The sequence below is a fragment of the Oryctolagus cuniculus genome, chromosome 21, assembly GCF_964237555.1.
Source record: "Oryctolagus cuniculus chromosome 21, mOryCun1.1, whole genome shotgun sequence".
Classification (NCBI taxonomy): Eukaryota; Metazoa; Chordata; class Mammalia; order Lagomorpha; family Leporidae; genus Oryctolagus; species Oryctolagus cuniculus.
Window position 1 is genome coordinate 18,260,087 of NC_091452.1, and position 24,728 is coordinate 18,284,814.

At 57.8% G+C, this 24,728-nt stretch overlaps 1 protein-coding gene across 7 annotated transcripts in view; it reads left to right on the top strand.

The window, feature by feature from the left end:
* ACACB (acetyl-CoA carboxylase beta) overlaps positions 1-24,728 on the top strand; it is a 130,506-nt gene that overhangs the window by 83,801 nt on the left and 21,977 nt on the right. For all 7 annotated transcript variants that reach the window (XM_051835875.2, XM_051835873.2, XM_051835877.2 and 4 more), the window contains 14 exons: positions 110-198; positions 305-429; positions 4,003-4,116; positions 4,792-4,905; positions 5,520-5,609; positions 9,991-10,109; positions 13,538-13,675; positions 14,752-14,851; positions 14,950-15,057; positions 19,751-19,807; positions 20,039-20,080; positions 20,895-21,110; positions 23,084-23,239; positions 23,648-23,851. In XM_051835875.2, coding sequence (XP_051691835.2) covers positions 110-198; positions 305-429; positions 4,003-4,116; positions 4,792-4,905; positions 5,520-5,609; positions 9,991-10,109; positions 13,538-13,675; positions 14,752-14,851; positions 14,950-15,057; positions 19,751-19,807; positions 20,039-20,080; positions 20,895-21,110; positions 23,084-23,239; positions 23,648-23,851 — 1,672 coding nt within the window. The remainder of the gene's footprint in view (positions 1-109; positions 199-304; positions 430-4,002; positions 4,117-4,791; positions 4,906-5,519; positions 5,610-9,990; positions 10,110-13,537; positions 13,676-14,751; positions 14,852-14,949; positions 15,058-19,750; positions 19,808-20,038; positions 20,081-20,894; positions 21,111-23,083; positions 23,240-23,647; positions 23,852-24,728) is intronic.

Here is a 24,728-nt window from a genome sequence, read left to right on the forward strand (position 1 = left end):
GCCGTGACACTGGGGACCCAGCTTCCAGCACTCAGACCTTTGGGGCCAAAACCACCTGGAAACCGTAGCAGGAAGTGAGTGCTCACGGCCGCCGCCCTTCCCCTCCCAGGTACCGCAGCGGCACCCGCGGCTACATGAAGACGGTGGTGTTGGATCTCCTGCGGCGGTACCTGCAGGTGGAGCACCATTTCCAACAAGGCAAGAGACGCGGCGGCAGCGGCCAGCGGCAAGCCCCCGGGGCTGTCGGGGCGGGCGGGGAGCCGGCTGGGCCTTACCCGGTGTGCCCCCTTGTCTGCCACCGCAGCCCACTATGATAAGTGCGTGATCAACCTCAGGGAGCAGTTCAAGCCGGACATGTCCCAGGTGCTGGACTGCATCTTCTCCCACGCGCACGTGGCCCAGAAGAACCAGCTGGTGACCATGCTGATTGTAAGCCGGACACAGGGCCCTTGGTGGGGCAGGGGCAGGGGCAGGGGCAGGAGGTAGGGCCCCGGCTTTTTCCTACAATGGGCCCGGAAGTGAGTAGTTCAGACTTGGTGGGCTGTGGGATCTCTGTCCTGACCGCGAAGAGAGTGGGCGTGGCCACACGCCTATAACATGTTATTGACAGAAGCAGGCGGTAGGTGGGATTTGTGGGCCCCTGGGAGGATCATGCCTAACACAAAGCACCTACTATGTGCCAGGCGCTCCTGGAGTGCTTTACAGATGCATAGTGACTCACTGAATTCTTGCAGCCACCCTAGGAGTGGGTGCTGTACCCAGTCCCTTCGGCAGAGCACAGCGAGGTAAAGCCACCTGCCTAAGGGACACACAGCCTGTAAGCATAGAGCCAGGACTGGAACCCACAGCCATGAGCTATTAGAGGATGTTGGATTATGAGTCTTGTAGTAGGTCTTTCATTTTGGCTTCTTGGAGAAGTGTGGCGTTCCTCCCTCACCTCCCTCCTTCCCTTCTCCCTCCTCTTCCCTCCCCTCCCCTTCCTCCCTCTCCTCCCTCCTTCCCTTCTCCCTCCCCCGCCCTCCCTTCTCCCTCCCCTCCCCTCCCCTCCCCTTCCTTCCTCTCCTCTCCCCTTTCCTCTCCTCCCCTCCCCTTTCCTCTCCTCCCCTCCCTTTCATAAACTTTTTTTTTTTTTTGAAAGGCACAGTGACACACATACACCCACACACAGATTCCATCCGTTGATTGACTTCCCAAATGCCTGTAACAGCTGGGGCTGGGTCAGGCTGATGCTGGGAGCCAGGAACTCTGTCTGGGTCTCCCATGTGGGTGGTGGGGACCAGAGTTCTTGAGCCACTCACCACCTGCTGCCTCCCAGGATGCAGTCAGCGGGAGCCTAGGCTGGGACCAGGCACTCCGATATGGGATGCAGGCGTCCCGAGTGGGGGCTGAGTCCGCTGTGCCATGATGCCAGCCCCTCATTCTTCCTTTTCCTGCTAGATAGCAAGCATCAGGCTTGGTGTAACTGAAGGTTTTCTTCCTTGGTAGTGGACCTTGACAAGTGACTTGGAAAATGTTGGACCAGCAGACTTGGCTGATGGGAGGAGGGAGTCAGCGGAGAATTTTTTCTATAAAGGGCCCCAGATAGTGTATATTTTAGGCTTGTGACCAAACAGCCCTTAGTACAGCTTCTCAGCTCTGCCACCTCTGCCCCCGGAGCCAGACGCAGCTGCGGACAATATGGAGATGAGCGAGCGTGGCTGCGTTTCTGTAAAACTTTATTGGCTGGATTTGGGCCATGGGCCTACAGGACAGTTCACGCGGAACGAGAGGTGCTTGTCAGAGTTGGCGTTTCTGTAAAGAACCAGTTGAAAGTCTCCTCGTGCAGCCGCTTTCGATCCTGGTGGCAAATGCGGCTCACTGGGGCGGGGGGCCATGAGGCTTCCGTACATGCAGCTGCCCAGGATCCACCCGTGTCAGCTCAGTCCGAGTTTCCCGGGCGGCCTCAGGCGCTTGTGCTCCCGAACACCTGCCCGATGGGGAACCTAAGCAGGGGGCTGCGTATGAGATAACACTGATGATGGAATGTTCACTTTCTATGGCATTTTCACGGTTTTATAGATAGGTGGGGGATAGTTTTCTGTCTTCTTTGAAACATTTATTTTAACTTTATTTGAAAGAGAGAGAGAGAGAGGCATAGCTTCCATTTGTTGGCTGATTCCCCAGATTGCCACAAGAGCTAGGCTTGAGCCAGTCTGAAGCCATAAAGCCTGAAACTCAGAGTCTCCCACGTGGGTGGCAAGAACCCAAGTGCTTGGGCCGTCACCACCTGCAGCCTCCCAGAGTGCACGTTAGCAGGAAGCTGGATCGGAAGCGGAGGAGCCTCAACTGGACCCAGGCATTCAGACGGGGATGAGGGCGTCCCAAGCATTTGGCCGTGGCAAGGGGCCCATGGAGGATGGTGGGGCAGGTGGGGCAGAAGGATCGCCTGGCGAGCTGGGAAGCAGAGAACAGGAGTGGCTGGGCCCAGGCTCAGGCTTCATAGCAGCCCTCCCCTGGAGCTCCCTTTCGAGACACGGCCCCTGCCTCGTAAGGCAGGCAGCAGCGGCTAGGGGACGGGTCAGAGTCCCCAGGACAGAACAGACCCGTGTTCAGATCTGACCCTCCTTGCAGGTGCCTGTGGTCTTGGGGCAGGAAGCAGTGCTTCTCTGAGCCTCAGTTTCCTTGTCTATACAATGGGCTCATGCCAGCAACTCTTCAGGGGGTGCCAGACTTTGGGGAACTGGACGTAAAGGGCCTGCTTGCCTGGTGCGTGGTCAGCACCTGACGGTTGCTGGCTGGTAGTGGTGCGGGGTTGAGGGACCCACCCTGAAAGACAGAATGCTCTGAATTCTGAACATTTTGAGCACCAGTGGGGTGCCCCCTCCAGTGGAAATTTCCACACGTGACCTCACGTGAAGGGTCACAGGTAAAATGCAGGTGCACTAAAAATACGTCAGATGACCTCTGTGGGGCGGGCGTCGGGCTCAGCAGCCGAGAGGCCACTCGGGACCCCCATGTCGCACATCGAGGTCCAGTCCCGGCTCCTCTCCCAGCTGCAGCTTCCGCTGCTGCAGACGCTGGGGCGCGTGGGAGACCTGGGCGGAGAAGTCCAGGCTCCTGGCTTCAGCCAGGCCCAGCCCTGGGGGTTGCAGGCCTTTGGGGAGTGAACCAGTGACTGGAGCTCCTTCTCGCCGTCTGTATGTAACTCTCTCCCTGTCTCGCCGCCTTTCAGATGGATAAAAGTAAGATAAAGTAAAATTCTAAATTACCTTCGGGCCGCATCGTGTGAGGCCTACCTGAAATGTGAATGAACTTGGTGTTTAGACGCGGGTCCTGTCCCCAGGATCCCCGAGATGTCTCATTATGCATCTGCAAATATTCCAGAACGTGGAAAACTCCAAGCGCTTCTGGCCCAAGCGTTTTGGATAAGGGGCACGCAGCCTCTAAGAAGCCTCCACTTGGGGCCAGCGCCGCGGCTCACTAGGCTAATCCTCCGCCTAGCGGCGCCAGCACACCAGGTTCTAGTCCCGGTCGGGGCGCCGGATTCTGTCCCGGTTGCCCCTCTTCCTGTCCAGCTCTCTGCTGTGGCCAGGGAGTGCAGTGGAGGATGGCCCAGGTGCTTGGGCCCTGCACCCCATGGGAGACCAGGAGAAGCACCTGGCTCCTGGCTCCTGCCATCGGAGCAGCGCGGTGCGCCGGCCGCGGCGGCCATTGGAGGGTGAACCAACGGCAAAGGAAGACCTTTCTCTCTGTCTCTCTCTCTCTCTCACTGTCCACTCTGCCTGTCAAAAAAAAAAAAAAAAAAAAAAAAAAAAGAAGCCTCCACTTGGTTGCCATTTGCCTTCTTCCTGGCTGTTGAGGGGGTGTTTTGGGGGTAGATGAGTGGGCAGGTCCAGGGCAGACAGGGCTGCCCAGAGAGCTGGGTCTGGTTTGCCTGGGGCAGCCGCGCCCCCTGGCCGGGCCGGGTGCTGGGGTTTCCCTCCACAGAGGAGAGCCACTTGGGTCCTGTCTTCGTCCCCAAAGGACGAGCTGTGTGGCCCAGACCCCTCCCTGTCGGACGAGCTGACCTCCATCCTCAACGAGCTCACGCAGCTGAGCAAGAGTGAACACTGCAAAGTGGCTCTCCGAGCCAGGCAGGTGGGGCCCGAGACGCCGCCCCGCCCCGTGCACGGCCCTCCCTCCCCACCCTCACGCGGGGCTCCCGCTGTGCTACCGTCTTGTGTCCCGGTCTCCCCCCAGCCTGCTGCCCTGTGTGCTTGCCCCCCTCAGCCACCCCCACTCTCAGTCCCCTGCCTTCTCCCCCTAAACCTTCCCCCCACATCCCCTGCCTCCCTTTGTGTGGCCAGCCCACCCCAGCCCTCTGTCCCCTCATCCCTCTTCTCCCCCCCAAGCCCTGCCTTCCCCCTGCATGGCCAGCCCACCCCAGCCCTGTGTCCCTCCCCCCCATCCCCTGCCTCTCCCCTGCCTGGCCAGCCCACCAAGCCCTCTGTCCCCTCCCTCCAAACCTCCCCTGCCCATATCCCCTGCCTTCCCCCTTGTGTGGTCAGCCCACCCCAGCCCTGTGTCCCTCCCCGCCATCCCCTGCCTCCCCCTGTGAGGCCAGCCCACCCCAGCCTTCCATCCCCTCCCTCCAAACCTCCCCCGCCCACATCCCCTGCCTTCCCCCTGTGTGGGCAGCCCACCCCAGCCCTCTGTCCCCTGCCTCCCCCTGTGAGGCCAGCCCACCCCAGCCCTCCATCCCCTCCCCCCTCCCCCCATCCCCTGCCTCACCGCTGCGTGGCCACCCACCCCAGCCCTCCGTCCCCTCTGCAGGTCCTGATTGCCTCTCACCTCCCCTCCTATGAGCTGAGACACAACCAGGTGGAGTCCATTTTCCTGTCCGCTATCGACATGTACGGCCACCAGTTCTGCCCAGAAAACCTCAAGGTGAGGCACTTCTTCCCGCTCACCTTCCCCGGGGGAGGGTCTCGGGGGCACATGCTGCCCTGGCCCTGAGGTGCTTGCAATGCAGTGCCGGCACAGCCCCAGAGGCAGCCATTTCAGCCAGCATGGCCCCCGCATCGGGCGGGGTCTGGGAGCACAGCCCTGTAGGACAGACAGGATGTCGGGCACGAGGGCGTCCTGGTGCAGGTGTGCCGATGCCCACGAGGGGTCTCCTAAAGGTTCACGGAAATGTGGATTATGGAAAACACTCTGCATGATTTGGAAAATGTTTTGCACTGAAACGGACATCCGTTCATTGCATTTCTCCATGCGTTCTCTCAAGTATGCTTGTAGTTGAAGGCACTGAGCCCGCCATGGCTGGGTGTCAGCTTTGTCTCCCCAAGGCCCCAACCCAGGCTCTTCCCCAGCCCCGCTCTGGCTCATGTGAGCTCCCAGCTTCCCCCCTCAGTGTCTGAAGCCGTGCGCCCGGCCCTGGGTGCCGCCAGATCTCCTGGGACAGACCGTGGCCACGCTCTGCCCCGGCAGCCTGGCCGAGCCCTCCTCCCCGGCTGGAGGTTCAGCTGTTCACGTTTCCTCCCCTCCCCCCATCTCTGCAGAAGTTGATCCTTTCGGAGACTACAATCTTTGATGTGCTACCTACGTTCTTCTACCACGCCAACAAGGTCGTGTGCATGGCCTCCCTGGAGGTAAGCGGCCCGCCTGCCCTGGGTCTGCTCCCTGTCGCTCCCTGTCACTGTCACAAAGCACCCGAGCTGGACACAGCTCTGGAGGGGCAGGGTCAAGGTGGTGCATCTGGTGATGGCCTCGTGCTGGCAGGGTGCCGAGGCGGCCGGCGCGGGGCATCCTACAGCGAGACATAGGGAGTGCGTGTGCGTGTGCGTGTGCATGTGTGTGTACATGTGTGTGCATGTGCATGAGTGTGTGTGCATGTGTCTCTTTGGGTCTCTCTTTTCTTACAAAGTCATCAGGATCCAGTCGTGGGGTCTCCACTCTGATAGCCTCCTCGGACCTCTCGAAGACCCCATTGCAAACATCACAGTGCGATTCTGCCCTCTGGGGATTCAGCTTCCAACACAGTAGGCCTTGGGGGACGCGCAGGCTCTGTGCAAACCCTAGCACCTGTGCGCCAGTGGTGCCGAGTGTGCCGGGTCTAGTGTTGGCTGCCCGAGCCTGGGTCCGACGCCTTGCGGTCTCATTCTCTGGGCGTGGTGGCCACTGCGTCTGTCTCTGTTGGACACAGGGAGGGACCAAGGCCCAGAGAGCTGAAGTGACTTGTGCAAGACCCCACGCCGGCAAGGGCGGGTCTGGGGTTCCCGTGGGTCTGTCCTGCTGCAGAGTCCCTGCTGTCTCGTGCCATGGCAGCCTGCCGCACAGGGCCCAGCTGGGTACCAGTCCCCACCCCACCCCAGAGCCGGGCCTGAGGCCCCTTGGCCAGACTTCCCACCCGCCATGGGGCACTAAATCCCTCTGAGAGCTTTCTCCACGGGGAATGACGAGGAGGGGCCCAGAGGACAGCTGTAGGCCACACACACACACACACACACACACACACGTGCGCGCACACACACCCCCGTGAGTCAGGAATTCGCAAAGCCTGGCCAGCGCCACCTTACTCCTGCTGTCTTTCTGAATTCGGGGCCTGGGATGTGTGCTTGGCTAGTCTCAGGAAATCTGGGTTTTGGTGGATTTTTTTTTAAAGATTTATTTATTTGAAAGGCAGATTGATAGGGAGACACACACACACACACACACACAGGAGAGGGAGGGGGAGGGGGAGGGGGAGGGAGAGGGAACTGCTTCTTCATTCCCCAGATGCCTGCAGTAGCTGGGGCTGGGTCAGGCTGAAGCCAGGAGCCCAGAACTCTATCCTGGTCTCCTACGCGGGTGGCAGGGGCCCCAGCACTTCGGCCATTATGCGTTGCCTTCCCAGGAAGCTGGACCGGAAGTGTATTAGCTGGAACTCAAACCAGGCACTCTGATGAGGGGTGCAGGTATCCCTAGCTGTGGCTTCACCTGCTGTGCCACGACATCCGACTCTGGAAATCCAAGTTTTTAATATCTGTGTATAGAATTCAGTTTTTTAAAAAGATTTATTTATTTATTTGAAAGGCAGAGTTATAGAGAGGGGGAGGCAAAGAGAGAGAGAGACAGAGAGAGAGATCTTCCATCTGCTGGTTCACTCCCCAAATGGCTGCAACAGCCAGGACTGGGCCAGGCTGAAGCCAGGATCCAGGAACTTCTTCCAGGTCTCCCACGTGGGTTTAGGGGCCCAGGGGCTTGGGCTATCCTCTGCTGCTTTCCCAGGCCCATCAGCAGGGAGCTGGATTTGAAGTGGAGCAGCTGGGACTCGAACCAGTGCCCACATGGGATGCTGGCGTCACAGGGGGCGACTTAACCTGCCATGCCACAGCGCCAGAGCCAAAGTGGGTGTCTTAACCCTGAGGCCAAACGCCAGCCACACAGGCATGGCTCTGCTGGCGGTACCGTGCTCTGCCGTCCTGGGGCCTCCGGGCAGCCTCTTCATGGAGACCTGCTGGGGCTTGGCAGCCTGTGACAGCTGCGGGGTCTCGTGGGGCTGTAGTGTTTCCTCCCTCTGTGGGTTCCAGTTCTGGAAGAATCTTCCAACGGCTGCGGTCTCAGTTTCTGACAGTGAGAACCAATATACGTCTCCTCTGCTTGCTTTTTGAAGTCGGATGCTGTTTATGTCTGCTGGAGGTTTTTCTAGGATGCCTCAAACCTTCGTTGCCTGGGCTGGCACGTTGCCTGGGCACGATTCAACCATTTGCTTCTGACCCAAGATGAGTGTGGTGAACGAGATTTTTTTTTTTTTTAAAGATTTATTTATTTACTTGAGAGGCAGAGTTAAGGACAGAGAGAGGGAAAGACAGAGAGAGAGAGAGAGTGGTCTTCCATCCGCTGGTTCACTCCTCAAATGGCCACAACAGCTGGAGCTGGGCCGATCTGAAGCCAGGAGCCAGGAGCTTCCTCTGGGTCTCCTATGTGAGTGCAAGGGCCCAAGGACTTGGGCCATCTTCCTCTGCTTTCCCAAGCCATCAGCAGGGAGCTGGATTAGAAGTGGAGCAGCCAGGACTCGAACTGGTGCCCATATGGGATGCCGACACTGCTGGTGGATGCTTAACCTACTATGCCACAGCGCCAGCCCCAGCAATCGGGAGTTTGACTCAGTCTCTTTTGTTGACAGGGCTCTAAGTGGGTCAGCAGTTCCAAGTGTGATGATTCGCTAGGACTTGGCATATACCGTTGTAGTCACAGCTGTGGTTTATTGCAGCAAAGAGATACAAAGCCATGAGCCAGGTGGAAAAGGCACAGGAGGTGACATCCCCCAGAGGTCAGGGCCAGGCCTCCAGGGTCCCTGCCCTGCCCCATGGGGTCCCTACAAGATGCACTGAATCCCCCTAGCGGCGAGTTGTGAGAACACAGCTGAGGTGTCTGCCAGGGCAGCGTTTGAGCCTCAGGGCCCCGGAGGTTCCGGTGGAGGCCGTTCACGTGGACAGCTCTGCCTAGCCTGCACGAACTCCAGGCAAGACGGCAGAAGTTCTGTGTGAACCACGCTGTGGGCACAGGTGCATCAGGCACCAAGAGCCACTCCCAGCAGCGAGTGGCGGGGACCCTCCCCGGATCCAGGGTCCCCAAGGCTGGCCAAGGCCAGCACCAGGGCTGCCATGCTGACTCCCGCCGTCCAGGCCCTGCATTCCCTACTCAAATGGAAAACTACCAGCATTTAAATGCCCTAAGTATGTGGTCTCCTGTGGCTGCCCTGGCCACATGTGGTTCATGCAACTGGTCTGGGCGGAGCTATGCTCAGAGTGTAGATTCCACGCTCAAGGGCTGGTGTGGTGGTGCAGTGGGCTGAGTCACAGCTTGTGATGCCAGAAGCCCATACCGGAGCATTGGTTTGAGCCCTGGCTGCTCTGCTTCTGATCCAGCTCTCTGCTAATGCTCCTGGGGAAGCAGTGGATGATGGCCCAAGTCCTTGGGTTCCTGTCACCCATGTGGGAGACCAGGATGGAGTTCCTGGCTACTGGCTTTGGCCTGTCTGTTCCAGTTCCAGCTGTTACAGACATTTGGGAAGTGAACCAGCAGATGGAAGATCTGTCCCACTCTCTCCGACTCTTCCTTTTTCTCTGTCACTCTGCCTTCCAAATAAATTTTATAAAGTATACACTCAGGGCTGGCACTGTGGTATAACCGGTTAAGCTGCTGCCTGTGATGTGGATATCCCATGTGGGCACTGGTTCGAGACCCAGCAGCTCCACTTCTGATCCAGCTCCCTGTTAATATGCTTGGAAAGCAGCGGAAGATGGGGGTCCAAGTCCTTGGGCCCTTGTATCCATGTGGGAGACCCAGAAGAAGCTCCTGGCTCCTGGCTTCAGCCTGGCCCAGCCCCGGCCATCGCGGCCATTTAGGGAGTGAAAAATCTCTCTCTCTCTCTCTCTCTCTCTGTAATTCTGCCTTTTAAATAAATAAAATAAATATTTTTTAAAAAATACTCAATTCCCAACACTTACTATCAAGAAAAGAATGACAAGAACTTGTTGTATTGATTGTATGTTAAAATGAAAATATTTTGGGTGTTTGGTTGTAATAAAATACATTCTGAAGAGTCTATTTACCTGTTACTTTATTTCCTGAGTGGCTTCTTGAAGATTTCAGATGACACACACGGCTTAGCTTACATTTCTGTTGGACAGAGCTGCTCCGGGTGTAGCCTCTGGGCCACATGTGGCCCGCTTTGCCTGTTTTTGTCGATAAAGTTTTATTGGCACATAACCATGCCCATTCATTTGCATATTGCCTCCATGCTGTAACAGCAGAGTTGCTTGGTTGCCACTGAGTTTTGTCCCATGAAGCCTAAAACCTTTACTCTTCGGTCCTTTATAGCAAACGCTTATGCGTTCCTGCTCCAGGTGTTAGGAGCGTATTAGGCGGAGCTGGCCACGCTCTGAAATGGAGCGCATGGCTCTCAGCTGCCACTTAGGGGGCGCTCCTGGCATGGTCCTGCCTGCGCCCGCGCTCTGAGGAAGGTCCCCTGTGCTTCTCCGTCAGGTGTACGTGCGGAGGGCCTACATCGCCTACGAGCTGAACAGCCTGCAGCACCGGCAGCTCCCGGATGGCACCTGCGTGGTGGAATTCCAGTTCATGCTGCCCTCTTCCCACCCTAACCGGTACGGGCCGGGCTTCCCCGGGGGGGATGGCCCGTGGCTCTCCTCCCCCTGACCCCCTGGAGTCCCGCGTCTGTGTGTCTGGGGATGCTGCTGGGGAGGTGTCAGGGACACGGGGCTCCCCGACTGTAGCATCTCTGCCCCCCCCCCCCCCGCCCTGCTGTAAAGTGGAGGTAAGCTGATGCTGCTGCCTGTGCCTGCCGTGTCCGGGATGGCGCCCAGGACCCACGCCGGCTTCTACCGGTGAATGGGAGTGAAGTGCAGCTCCTCTCTCACGCCAGCTGCGTCGGTTACTTTGTAAAAACTTTCCATTTTTTTTAAAGACTTATTTATTTATTTGAAAGGCAGAGTTACAGATGGAGAGAGAGAGAGGTCTTCCATTCGATGGTTCACTCCCCAAATGGCTGCAATGGCCAGAGCTGAGCTGATCCGAAGCCAGGAGCCAGGAGCTTCTTCCGGTCTCCCATGTGCAGGGACCCAAGGACTTGAGTCATCACCTGCTGCCTCCCTAGGTGCGCGTTAGCAGAAAGCTGACTGAGGAGTAGTGCTGGCACTCGAAGCCAGGCTCATTGCTATGGGATGTGGGCATCGCAGCTGGCATCTGAACTGCTGGGGCAAATGCCCACCCCAATCCCAGCTGTGTTTAAAGTCCTCAGCAGCTGCCTGTGGCTCACGGCCACCCTGTTGAACAGTGTAGTTCTAGAACATTCCATGGGCACAGAAAGTTCTAGATGACAGTGTTGTTTGTCCTAGACCACTGTGAAGAGTAAATGGGATAGGCCAGTGCCGCGGCTCACTAAGCTAATCCTCCGCCTGCGGCGCCGGCACACCGGGTTCTAGTCCTGGTCGGGGCGCCGGATTCTGTCCCGGTTGCCCCTCTTCCAGGCCAGCTCTCTGCTGTGGCCCGGGAGGGCAGTGGAGGATGGCCCAGGTGCTTGGGCCCTGCACCCTCATGGGAGACCAGAAGGAAGCACCTGGCTCCTGGCTTCGGATCAGCGCAGCGCCAACTATAGCGGCCATTTGGGGAGTGAACCAACGGAAGGAAGACCTTTCTCTCTGTAACTCTCTCTCACTAACTCTGCCTGTCTTGGCCGAAACCGTGTTCTCTTCCGCCTTGTGCAGATGAAGCCCAGGGCCCGCCTTTGTTGGAGGCTGAGCCAGTCATTTACAAGGGGCAGGAATCTGAGCCTGAGTCAGGTGCTCACCTCAGCGGTCTTGCCACACCACCTGCCGGCCTGGGGGCAGGTGCAGTGGCCTGTCCGTGTCCACGTGTGCTGTCCAGGAGCTGGTGCCCTCGGTGTCCCCACTGGAGGACACGTGGGTCTGAGGGGGGCTGCCCATGCTGTCTTTTCCAATCCGCCTGATTTCAGGACACGAAGGCGGAGTGTGGCGCCCTGCGGAGGGCCGTTGGGTCTCCCTCGCTCTTCCTTGTCCTCTGTCGCTGGTTCTCTCAGCGGGGAGGCCCAGAGGCCCCGCTTGCGGGGGGCCATGGTCTCGTTGTGATTTGGGGTTCAGCGATCGCACCTTGTCTCTCTCCCAGCAGCAGGGCTCGTGCGTTCTTGAAGCTGGGATGTGTCTTGGTTTAGGGAACAGGTGTCTCTTCCTGTTGGTTTTGAGAAAGGAGGTGCTGCACCATTCTGGACAGAGACAGCGGGGCCTCCTCCAGCAGCACCTGCAATCTGTTGTTGTTGTTGAATTGGTTTTTATTGTATTGCCTTATTTCCTTAAAACAGATGGTGACACTTCACCCCATGGAGGGAAGAGGGGAGGACGCTGAGGGCGGTGGGAGGTGGGTGGTGGGCGGTGGGCCGTATTTGGACCATACCTACCCCGCAGGGAGCAAGTCTTTCCTCTCTCGGTTTCCAGCTCAGCTCCCCCAAGGGCTGCAGATCTTAGGGAAGCACCGCGTGTGTGCCAGGCTGTTGGTTGTGACTCCCGGTGTGGACACAGGCTCCTTGCTGTATGGAGCCAGAGAGGGACCATGGGGACCCTGCAGGGAGTTCCTGGCCATCTCAGGTCCTCGCTGTTGCTATACTGGGGGTGCTGGGGTTTCCTTTCCCTGGGTGGCCCCTGAGCAAGGCCCCTGAGAAGCCAGGTCTCCCCGACCCCTACCTAGGAGGGCTAGCTTGGCCCTTGGAACACCTGTGTCTGTGGAGCCAGGTGCATGGTGGTGCATTGAGTCCCTGAGACCCAAGGGGCGCTCAGAGCTGGGAGGAGCTTTGCGTGGGCTGTAGCTTGGGACTCAGCAGGGTCGCTCACCCAGTGGTCAAGGGGTCTTGAGCCCTGCTGCTGCCCGGGGAGGGGCTGCTGTTCTAGCCCTGCCCATGGTTACCCTGGAGGAGAGAGGCCGGCAAGGCAGGGCCGGGCCTTTCCGTGTCTTCCCCAAGAGAAGGAGGCAATGCGGATTCTGTTTCTCCAACGTGGCAGGTGACCCGTGTCCGGGTGCCTGGGCCAGAGGCAGGCGGCGGGCTGACTCAGCCACGCCACGACCAGTGTGTGACCTCTGGCATCGGCTGTCCTGGAGCAGGCTTTCTGGGAAATCCTGGAACACAACCTGAGGAGCCCCCAGCTGGTTCGGTGGTTTGCCAGGGGGACTCCCGGGACTCAGTACACAGTCATCCCGTGGCTAGGACTCGGTGCAGCACAAAATTACAAAGCAGGACATTGCAAAGGTAGATAGTGTGCGGGTGGAGCCAGAGGGAACCAGGAGCAAGCGTCTGGGGGCCTCCCTGTGGTCGCAACACAGGGGCATCATCTGCCGACTTTCTGGAGACTCCGTGCCCAGGCTGCTCACGTAGGCACCCTCTGCAGAGCACCAGACCCAGGCTCCCGGGAGAAGCAGATCTTGGCACCGAGAGCCACCCTGATCGCTTAGGGAGTCACGGGAATCCTCCCCAAGTCCAGGTTCCCAGATGCCAGCTGAGGGCTGACCCCAGACGCAGCCTCGGGCCTGCACACCGTCTGCTCACTGTCCTGTGCTGATTCCATTCCAGGGCCCGACCTGTCTCAGGCAGTGCCCATTGGATTTGCTGCCAGAGAGAGGCCAGTCCTGGGCGCAGCAGGCATCCCAGCGCTCACTGGCTGCTGACTTTGTCCCCAGAGCAGATGTGACGGAGGAATGAGGGGCCGTCGAGACCCGGGGTGCTTCTCAGGACCGAGCCTTCCCCCTTCACCAGCAGCCTGGGGCTGGGCTCCCCTGGGGAGGTTCATCCTCTGCGTGGCCAAGGTCATGCTTGGATGGACCTTGGGGCCGTGCCGGGATTGGACTTGCTTTCATGCCTACATCACTCACTCACTCATTCATTCATTCATCCATTGAGCTCCTACTCTACTCCAGGACCCCTCAGCCCCCGACCCCTGCCTCAGTCCCACAGCCCCCAGTTTGAAGCCCGCTTTGGGGGGGCCTCCTAAGCTGTGTCGCCGCCTTGCAGGATGGCCGTGCCCATCAGCGTCACCAACCCCGACCTGCTCAGGCACAGCACGGAGCTCTTCATGGACAGCGGCTTCTCCCCACTGTGCCAGCGGATGGGGGCCATGGTCGCCTTCAGGAGATTCGAGGATTTCACCAGGTAGCCGGCGCCCTGGGCAGGGAGGGGGCTGTGTGTGCTTCTCCTGCCCGCCAGTCACTCGCTGGGCACCTTGTTGGGGGGGCAGGCACAGGGCACAGCAGATTAATGATGCCAGGATCATAGTAGCGTGTCTGCTTGCGTGTGTCTGCACCCTGGCTCTGCAGCCCCTAACTGTGGGACCAAGGACCTGACCTAACCTTAGCTTTCTCATCTGTACAATGGGAGTCACAGAAAACCTACTTCCTAGGGGTGCCATGAAAGTGATGTGAGATGCTGTATGTGGAACAATATTGATTTCATTTCTTTGAAAGGTAGAGAGACAGTGTGGTAGGGAGAAATGGCAGGGGTGGGGGGTAAGGAGAGTGCTGGTTGGCTCTCCAAATTCCTGCAAGAACCAGAACCAGACCAGGCTGAAGCTGGGAGCCAGGAACCCCATCCGGATCTCCCATGCGGAGGGCAGGGCCCCAAGTACTTGAACCATCACCGCGACTTCTTCGGGATCAGCATTAGCAGGAAGCCAGAAACAGGAGCAGAGCTGGGACTTCAGCCCACACACTCCAGTATGCGGCATGGGCGTCCCAGACTCTGTCTTAACCGCCCAACACTGCCCCCAAATGGCATATTTAAATTGTACCAAATATGCAAATGACGGATGGTTGCTGGCGGCACCGTTACCCCGGCTGCCTGTCTCCGTGCTCGTGCTGCACTGTGCTTGTCACCTTGCTGGATTCTCCCAACAGCCCCGAGAGCTGTAGTGATTCTTAGCTGCGTCTGACTCCGCGGTGAGGTGGGGTCTCAGCCGGTAAAAGAGGGAGCCCAGAGTGGACCCCAGGCCCAGGCAGTGCCCCAGGTGCTGGAATCCTTTCCCTGCTCGTAGATGGATCATGTAGGCTGAATGTTCCCTGGAGAAAGCCCCCATCGGGGGTGCTGTCGCCCCAGCCCAGGGACCCCCACACGCTCGGATGAGATCAGAGTGTGGCTGGCAGAGGAGGGCCTGGGATCCTGTCGGCCTGGGATCCTGTCGGCCTGGCCCGAGAGCTTGATCCACAGCCTCTCTCCCCGCCCCGCTCCCCCAGGAACTTTGATGACGTCATCTCCTGCTTTGCCAACGTGCCCAAGGACACGCCTCTCTTCAGCAAGGCCGGCAACTCCCTGTACCCTGAGGACGACTCCAAGGTGAGGGTCGCTGCCCGGGCAGCACCTGGGGAAGGGGCAGGCCGCGCACCCCCCCCCCCCCACGTGCCCCCACCCCAGCCTGCGTTCCTGTCTCCCAGAGCCTCCGGGAAGAGCCCATCCACATCCTGAACGTGGCCATCCAGTGCGCGGACCACCTGGGCGACGAGGCGCTGGTGCCAACTTTCCGGACGTTCGTGCAGTCCAAGGTCCTCTGACCGGGGCGTGCCTGCGGGGTCAGGGCTGGGGGAGGGGCAGGTTGTCTGCTGCTGTAGCAAGGTGCCCAAGGTTGGGCGCCTTATAAAGGGAAGAGGCTCGGGACTGGGTCTCTCCTGTGCAGAGGGCGGCACGTGGTGGGAGAGCGAGCAGGCAGGGGCTGGGCTCGCTTTTCCCTAACAACTAATGTCTTCCAAAGGAGGTACTCTGTGACTTTTTAAAAAAGATTTATTTATTTATTTGAGAAGCAGAGTTGCAGAGAGGGAGGGAGGGAGAGAGAGCAAGAGAAAGAGGTCTTCCTTCCGCTGGTTATCTGAAGCCAGGATCTGGAGCTTCCTCCTGGTTTCCCACGTGGGTGCAGGGGCCCAAGCACTTGGGTCATCCTCCACTGCCTTCTCAGGCCATCAGCAGGGACCTGGATTGGAGGTAGAGCAGCCAGGACTCAAACCAGTGCCCATATGGGATGCTGGCACTGCAGGTGGTGGTTTTACCCACTATGCCACAGCGCTGGCCTGCTCTGTGACTTCTTATCTCCCTTAAAGGCCCCATCACTTCAGTACAAGGACGTGGAAGAACGGAGCTGCACTGTGAACAGACCACATTCTAACCACAGCACAGGCGGAGGGGACCTGGAGACGGAGTGGGGGGCTTGGCCTTGGCAAGGTGTCCCAGGTGCCAGAGCGTGTGGAGCAGCCAGTCCTGCCGAGTGCCCGCCGCCCACAGCCCTGGCAGGCATCCCATTCCATCCTGACCCTGCTCCTCACAGCCAGGGATTTTGGGCAGGGATGGCTGAGCTTGGCAGGACCTGGGTTTCCTCGCTGGTACCGCAGGGGCAGCATCTGTGTCTCTCGGGGTGTTGCAGTGACCCAGTGACAAAATACACACACCACTCCGCCTGGCTTGGGCACAAAGGATTCACTCGGTGCACAGTTTGGGTTTTTTGTTGGAGTAACCTTGAACCTAGAATCTTCAATTTTATTGTATTTTTCAAAAATCGTATTTATGTAAGAGGGGAAGAGAGGGAGAGAGAGGAAGAGAGGGAGAGAGAGAGGGACAGAAAAGGAGAGAGAGGGAGAGAGAGAGACCCATTGGCTAAGTCACTCCCAAGTGACCACAATGGCCAGGGATGGGCCAGGGCTAAATCCAGGAGCTGAGAACCCAGTCCAGTTCTTCTGCTTGGGTGGCTGGAACCAAACTACTTAAGCCATCCCCTGCTGCCTTCTAGGATCAGCATAATAGGAAGCCGGAACCAGGGATGGAGCCGGGACTCAAACCCAGGCACCCCGATATGGGATGTGGACCTCTGTGACCACTAGGCTAAAATGCCTACTCCCTTGCAATTGAAAAACAGCTACTTGGATTGCCGACCAAGTACGGGAATCGCCGCAGGTTGCCCTTGTGGGCAGGTGCTGGCCTTGGCCGGCGTGTGTTTTCACCTCGCAGTAGGGGGCGCTGTTGCACAGGTCCAAACATCTCAGCTGCAGCCAGAGGGGGAGCAGAAGCAGCCTATGGGAGCTGGCCAGGCAGGGGGCGTTTATCCCTGTGTGACCTGGAGCAGATAGCTTGACCTCTCTGATCCCGTGTCCCCACATGTGACGTGGGCTGCTGACTTGTTCAGCTCATAACAGCACCACGTCTGCCAGGCTGCTGCTTCTTCACTCGCCTGGCGTGATCTTGGGATCCTTTGGGATCCGCCCGCTGCTGCATTCTTTGTCGGCCTGTGTGTCTGTTTCATTTCCCGTGTCATCCTGGCGGGAGGGACGTTCTTGGCTCCTTTCTGACCTGGTGGTCCCTAGAGGACCTGCCCTGGCACTCTGTGGACCCGAGACGCTGGCCAGGTGGTGTGGGATCATGGATGATGCTACGCAGACCCTGGGCACGGCTCTTGCAGCTTGGGTTTCATGAGCCTTCCCCCCATTAACCAGCTACATCATGTTGCTCATCATAGATGGTGTTCAAGGTGTAGGCAAATCTGAACAGTGGGTTTTTAACAAAACTCGTAGTCCACCGCCCGCGGCAGCCATGATGAAAATACTGGCATCCTTCCATCCTGCCTCTTTCTTCTTTTTTTCATTTTATTCGAAAGGTAGAGAGACAGAGACAGATGATACAAAGATCTTCTGTCCCCTGGTTCCCTCCCACAGACGCTCACACCAGCCACGGCTGGGCAAGGCCAAGTCCGGGAGCCTGGAACCCACCTGCCTGAGCTGTCACTGTTGCCTTCCATGGTGCACGTTAGCAGGAAGCTGGTACCAGGAGCAGAGGAGCTGGGACTTGAAACAGGCTCTCTCTCTCTCTCTCTCTCTCTCTCTCTCTCTCTTTTTAAAGATTTATTTTGTTTGAAAGTCAGAGTTACAGAGAGGCAGAGAGAAAGAGGTCTTCCATCCTCTGGTTCACTCCCCAAATGGCCACCACAGCCAAAGCTGAGCCAATCCAAAGCCAGGAGCCAGGAGCTTCTTCTGGGTCTCCCACGTGGGTGCAGGGACCCAAGGACTTGGGCCATCTTCTACTGCTTTCCCAGGTCATAGCAGAGAGCTGGATGGGAAGTGGATCAGCCGGGACTCGAACCGGTGCCCATGTGGGATGCCGGCACTGCAGACAGAGGCTTTACCTGCTGCGCCACAGTGCCGGCCCACAGGCACTCTCATGTGGGATACAAGTGTCCCAAGCAGCCACTGAACCCTGCACCACATGCCCAACCCAGTGCCTCCTTCCTCTCCACGTAGCTGACATCGCCACGGGATTTTCCACTTGGCGTCTCACGGCAGAGATACGGGGACGCCTGAACTGGGGGGGAGTGTGTGAGCCTCCCTGACCAAGTCCAGCAAAGCTCAAGATTGTTGGTGCCTTTGTCCAGAGAGGGCGGTGGGGAGGGGGTCAGGACCACCTCCAGGATGTGTGGGCAGCAGGGAATGTGGCAGCGTGAGTTAGTTACCGTGTCGTGGGGTGCCACGTGGCTGGCGGAAGGGGCCGAGCAGCTCCCCAAACCCTGACCTGGGAGAGCGTCCGTGAGATCTAATAATAGATGCGTGCATCTGTGAGATCTGTGTATCAGCATGTATTATGCACCACTGTATGTCATGTGTGTAATCCACGATATTCTAAGTGTGTATGAGCGACTTCAAAGAGGATATGGGAAAATGGAATTAGAAGATAAATTTATTTTGGTGCCCAAATTTTTTGAAATCTTTGCATCATTTTTTCTTCACACATTTTCCATGAGGTTTTTGAAGACTGCTCATGCATGGGCTTTAAATTTTTTTCACCGAAATAAACTCATCTTTTAATTTCATTTTCCACAAACTTTAAAAAAACCCACTTTATTTATTTATTTATTTATTTATTTTTGACAGGCAGAGTGGACAGTGAGAGAGAGAGAGACAGAGAGAAAGGTCTTCATCCCCCAATGGCCGCTGTGGCAGCCTGATCCGAAGGCAGGAGCCAGGTGCTTCTCCTGGTCTCCCATGGGGTGCAGGGCCCAAGCACTTGGGCCATCCTCCACTGCACTCCCTGGCCACAGCAGAGAGCTGGCCTGGAAGAAGGGCAACCGGGACAGAATCCAGCGTCCCGACCGGGACTAGAACCCGGGGTGCTGGCGCCCAGGCAGAGGATTAGCCTAGTGAGCCGCAGCGCCGGCCCCCCACTTTATTTATTTGAGATATAGAGACCGACAGAGATAGGCAGACAGAGACAAAGAGAGTGCCCATCTGCTAGTCCACTGTCCAAGTGCCCACAGTGGCCGGGGGTCGGCTGTTGCTGGAGCTGGGAGCTGTGGATTCAATCCAGTCTCCCATGAAGGTGGCAGAAACCCAAGTACTTGAGCCATTCCCTACTGCCCCCAGGGTCTGTATTGGCAGGAAGCTGGGATCCGGAGTGGATACAGGTACCCCAGGGTGGGATGCACTGCCCCCAGGGTCTGCACTGGCAGGAATCGGGTCTGGAGTGGATACAGGCACCCCAGGGTGGGATGCACTGCCCCCAGGGTCTGCACTGGCAGGAATCTGGGGTCCAGAGTGGGTACAAGCACCCCATGGTGGGATGCAAGTGTCTTAACCACCAGGCCCACCACTGCCTCCTCACCCAGCTCTGAGCTGCCAGGATATATAAATATTGGGGAAAGGGCAAAATACATATGTGTATGATTTATGTCTTGCTATATTTAAATGTTTTTGTTAACTACAAGCATGCACACTCACACGCACCTCACACACAAGTCACACACATGTTCCCAGCACACGTGTGCCCCACCCTTAGTTGGGAACCCATCCTTGGGCTACTTTCCCTACACTGGAATCTCCCTTGTCTTGCTGTTCATCTGTTCTCTTTCCAGCCTGCATCCCGCTAAACTGTCACCTTAAGGGTGTGTGTCTACCTCTTTCTTATTTTTTATGAAGATGCATTTATTTATTTGAAAGGCAGAGTTACAGATAGAGGGGGAGAGAACGAGGGAGATGGGAAGACAGAGAGAGCGAAAGAGAGAGGTCTTCCATCCGCTGGTTCACTCCCCAGTTGGCCCCAACGGCTGGGCCAGGCTGAAGCCAGGAGCCAGGGATCCTCCCCGTGTTGGGTGACTGGCTGCCTCCACTGGGCATGGTGCTGGCGAGGTCCCCCGTGCACTAGCAGCAGCAACACGCCAGTCCTTTACATTGGCAAATAATATCCCATCGTGTCTGGTTTGCAATGCAGAAAAATATCCTTGTGGATTACGGGCTGCGAAGAATCACATTCCTGATTGCCCAGCAGGTCAGTCGGGTGCCCGGGTCGCCTGTGGGAGTCTGTTCGCTTCCCCTGGGCTCAGTGCCGTTTGTTTGATGTTTGGTCTGTAGATCGGGGTGGGGTCAGTTATTAGAAAAGAGAAGGCTTTCCACGTGGAAGTGACCTTGGGTTACCGGGAGCAGCCACCAAGTAGTTCTGCAGGTATTCCCGTGAGTCTGGCTGGACTTACCTGTCGTTTGTATGGATCTTTTTCTGCAGAAAGAATTCCCCAAGTTCTTCACTTTCAGAGCAAGAGATGAGGTAAGCCCGAAAGCCGGGATCCCGGACTCTCTCCCAAGGCGTCTTTGATCTGCATGAAAAATGCGCTCCCCACGTAGGGTCTCCCGTCTTACAGAAGGTGGTGACGTCTGTGTAGACCGAGCTCCTGCTGGGAGGGTGGTTCTAGCGAGAGCCTTGTGTTTCCCACGTGGAGCACAGACCTTGTGAAATCCTGCCCTTTCTCTGAGTGTCTGGCTCACCTGGACAGTTTTGTACGTGGTGGCTCGCTGGGAAGACGGCCCTAAACCAGCCTCTTTTTCGCGTGGTCATCTTGCCCAGGACTTAGCAGACTATAACTGTTAGTCTGGCCCCCTGGTTTTTGTAAATAAAGTTTTATTGGGACTCAGCCACATGCATTGGATTCCGAATTGTACAATGTGGCTCTCTCTGTGCAGTGGAGAATGAGTAGTTGAGGTGGAAACCATTTGGCCCATCAGCCTGAAACATTTACTCTCTGGCCCTTTAAGAAAGAGTTCATGGTTCATTGACCCTGATCTGGGACAGGTAGGCTCAGATGCAAGATCCCACTGGATTCCCACAGCCGGAGAGGCTGCAGCCACGAGCCACGAGCTCAGCTAGGACCAGGAGGCAACAGTGCCCCGGCACATGGTCTCCCAGTTCTCAGCGGCTCTCAGCAAAACTGCAGGTCCCTTGCACCTGCGGGTTGCTCACCAGTTAGCTGATACAGTGAATGCCACGTTCCTGGGTACGGGGGTCTGCAGGAGAGGGCACCTGTGTCACACTGCGTGCCTGTGTCTGTCTGTCCGTCTGCTCCATCCGGCTGGCCGGCCTGCAGTTCGCGGAGGACCGCATTTACCGCCACCTGGAGCCGGCCCTGGCCTTCCAGCTGGAACTCAGCCGCATGCGCAACTTCGACCTGACCGCCGTGCCCTGCGCCAACCACAAGATGCACCTGTACCTGGGCGCCGCCAAGGTCAAGGAAGGGGCGGAGGTGACAGACCACAGGTTCTTCATCCGCGCCATCATCAGGCACTCGGACCTGATCACCAAGGTGAGCCGGCCCCAGCCGGCCCCAGCCGGCCCTCTCCCGGCTCGGCCCTCGGGCCGCAGCCCAGATGCCTGCTCAGAGCAGTGCCTGGGGCACCCACTTCCCACACTTGTGGCCCCCGGCCTGGAGGGGGCGGGGGCTGTGACGTGGCCTGTTGTCACGTCCCAGCTGGCCGTGCTGGGATCTGTTTCTTGTCCCCCTGAGGGTCTCTGTCCGAGAAGACAGGAAACTGCTGGTTTGTCGCGGAAATTCTTACATTTGCCAATGAGTAATCGTTGTTCATGGTTTCTTATGTTTAGCAAAATCTATGGTGTGGAAATTTCAAACTGCTGCAAACCTTTGTAATGCTTTAAAAAAATTATTTTATTTATTGGAGAGACAGAGAGAGCTCCCCTATCTGTAGGCTTACTCCCCAAATGCTGGTGGGTTGAAGCCAGGAGCCAGGAACTGCCTCTGAGTTGCCCACATGGGTGGCAGGAACCCAAGGACTGCAGCCATCACCTGCTGCTTCTGGGGATGCACGGGGGCAGGAAGCTGGAATCAGGAGCCCGAGCCAGGACTTGAACCCCGGCGCTCTGATAACGAAAGGCGAGCATCCCACCAGGCCCCCTGCCCACCCCCAATCGTGCTAAACCGGATCAGGTGGAAGGACCCCGAATGCTGCCATAGAAGGGCCAGCCCTGGTGGGGACCCTCTGTGGGCCTGATTCTGGGCTGGCACCCTCGAGTGCCAGGTGCTATGCCACATGCCAGGGCTCAGGCCAGAGAGCTCCTTCGCCAGGTATCACTGGCCTTCATTGGCCAGTTACTTCTGGGCCTGGTTTTCACTGGCCAGTTACTTGGGGACCTTTCTCCATGTTAATGAAAAATTGTCCATGATGCTTTTTTTTTCCCCTAAACTCAATCCCATTTGATGGACATTAAGCTAATCTCCGGTTTTGCCATTGCAGTCAGCTAGATTAGATGTTTTAATAGATTTTTTAAAAGATTTATTTATTTATCTGAAAGGCAGAGTTACAGGGAGGCAGAGGCAGAGAGAGAGAGAGAGAGAGAGGTCCTCCATCTGTTGGTTCACTCCCCAGATGGCCGCAATGGCCAGAGCTGGGCCGATTTAAAGCCAGGAGCCAGGAACTTCTTCTGGGTCTCCCATGTGGGTGCAGGGGCCCAAGGACTTGGGCCATCTTCTACTGCTTTCCCAGGCCATGGCAGAGAGCTGGATCGGAAGTGGAACAGCCAGGTTTTGAGTCGGCGCCCATATGGGATGCCGGAGTTTCAGCCCAAGGCATTAACCCACTGCACCACAGCGCTGACCCCAATATAGATCTTGTGTGTAGGCTTGGTTAAGCCGACAGACGGAGGTGGGTTGTACGTGGCGGGGAGAGGATGGGGGACACACATGATGGTTGCTGAAATTGCATAGTTTCTCATATACGGTTTCCAAGGACGGGGCTCGCCATGCCTAAACGGGGCAAGGGGGCGCCAGGGGGAAGTCCCAGGGAGGTCAGGTGACAGGGGAGAATGTGGCTAGGAATATTTACCATGGTCTCCGAAGGCAGCCATGGACAAGTCCCAGGCAAGCAGGTTTACGGTTAGGGGAGGCTGTGAGTCATTTCGGCAGGTCCCTGGGGTGCGGGGCTGGAGGCTGAGAGCCAGCTATGGAGGTGGCTGGCGGTGACCCGGGGTTGGTTGCTTTGCACTGAAGACCACAGTCCGAAGGCACGGTGTTGGCTGTCCCTAGGACCTGGCCAGCTTTGGGTAGGGGTGGGGCAGCCCCTCCAGGGTCAGCTGCGACCACAAGAGGCTACCAGACCTGGGGCTGTTGGGCGCCTGGGCTAGGCCTTCCTGCCTGGCACGTGGGAGGAGGGCAATGTTTGCGACTCCCTCTGTGCGCCCCTACCAGGCTGTGTTTCTGCGCCCCTCCCAGGCTGTGTTTCCGCGCTCCTCACCTTAGCCCCACCCCTGCCCCGCCCCCCGCAGGAGGCGTCCTTCGAGTACCTGCAAAACGAGGGCGAACGGCTGCTGCTGGAGGCCATGGACGAGCTGGAGGTGGCCTTCAACAACACCAGCGTGCGCACCGACTGCAACCACATCTTTCTCAACTTCGTGCCCACCGTCATCATGGACCCCCTCAAGGTCTCGCCTGCGGGGCAGGGGGTGGCTCTCCCGGGGAGGCAGGGCGTCTCACCCGGCTCTTCGTGCTACGCTGCTTTGGGGTCTCCCCTCCCGGCCCATGAGAGCGGAGCTGCGGGCGAACACCAGCACCTTGCAGCCTCGTTGGCAGCCGGAGACGCCTGCCTCCATTAGACCCCGGAACCTTCTGAGACTCGTTGTTGTTAATTTCAGCTGTGTCGTGAGACGGGCACCGCGCCTGGCCAGTGTCTAACCACTCGGCTAGGGGCCTCGGGTCGTTCCAGGCTGATAGCTCGTGCGGGGTATGCGGGCGGCGCCAACGCTGCGCCTTCAGTCCGCGTCGCCGCCCCACCGTCTTGGGAGTGTGCGGGGAGAGGGCTCTGACACGGGCCCTGGTGTGTCTTGGGGCAGATCGAGGAGTCGGTGCGCTCCATGGTGATGCGCTACGGCAGCCGCCTGTGGAAGCTGCGCGTGCTCCAAGCCGAGGTCAAGATCAACATCCGGCAGAGCACCAGCGGCAGCGCCCTGCCGGTCCGCCTCTTCATCACCAACGAGTCCGGCTACTACCTGGACATCAGCCTCTACAAGGAAGTGACCGAGCCCAGATCTGGCAACGTGAGGCCGGGCGGGGGCGCGGGGGGCTGCCGCGGTGGGGTGTGTGTGTGTGTGTGTGTGTGCGCGCGCGCGTGCACGTGCACGTGCATGCTCATTGCATCCTTATTGTGCCGCATCCGCACTTCCGACCTAAGCAGCAGCCCCACCCCCCACCCCGGGGGCGGGCACCTTTTCTCGCAGTGACGTCCAGTCCCAGGCCCGCGTACCCGGGTTCATCGTGGTGCCGCCTCCAAATTGGTTTGTGTAGGGAAGTACTGTCCCCGGCTGTTTCACTTCTGTGAAGTGGGTCAGGGGGCCTTTTGCCGGCCATTTGTGTGTATATGAGAGTACTCATGGTAGATGGAGTAAAAGTTAGGGAAGTGTTGTTGGGGCAAAAAACTTTTGAAATCCATGCAGAGTTTTTTTTTTTAAGATTTATTTATTTATTTGAAAGACAGTTAAAGAGAGGCAGAGGCAGAGAGAGAGAGAGACAGACAGGTCTTCCATCTGCTGGTTCACTTCCTAAATGACCACAATGGCTGTAGCTGAGCTGATCCGATCCGAAGCCAGGAGCCAGGAGCCAGGAGCCAGGAGCCAGGAGCTTCCTCCAGGTCTCCCACGTGGGTGCAGGGGCCCAAGCACTTGGGCCATCTTCCACTGCTTTCCCAGGCCATGGCAGAGAGCTGGATCGGAAGCAGAGCAGCCAGGTCTTGAACAGGCACCTGTATGGGATGCCGGCACTGCAGGCAGCGGCTTCACCAGCCATGCCACCGCGCTGGCCCCAGAGTTTTTTCATAATAGGTGTTTGTCTACAACTTTTTAAAGACCCTCTCTTACACTAAAATCAGCTTTAAAAAATTGTTTGTTCAGAGAGACACAGACAGAGCTCCCATCTGCT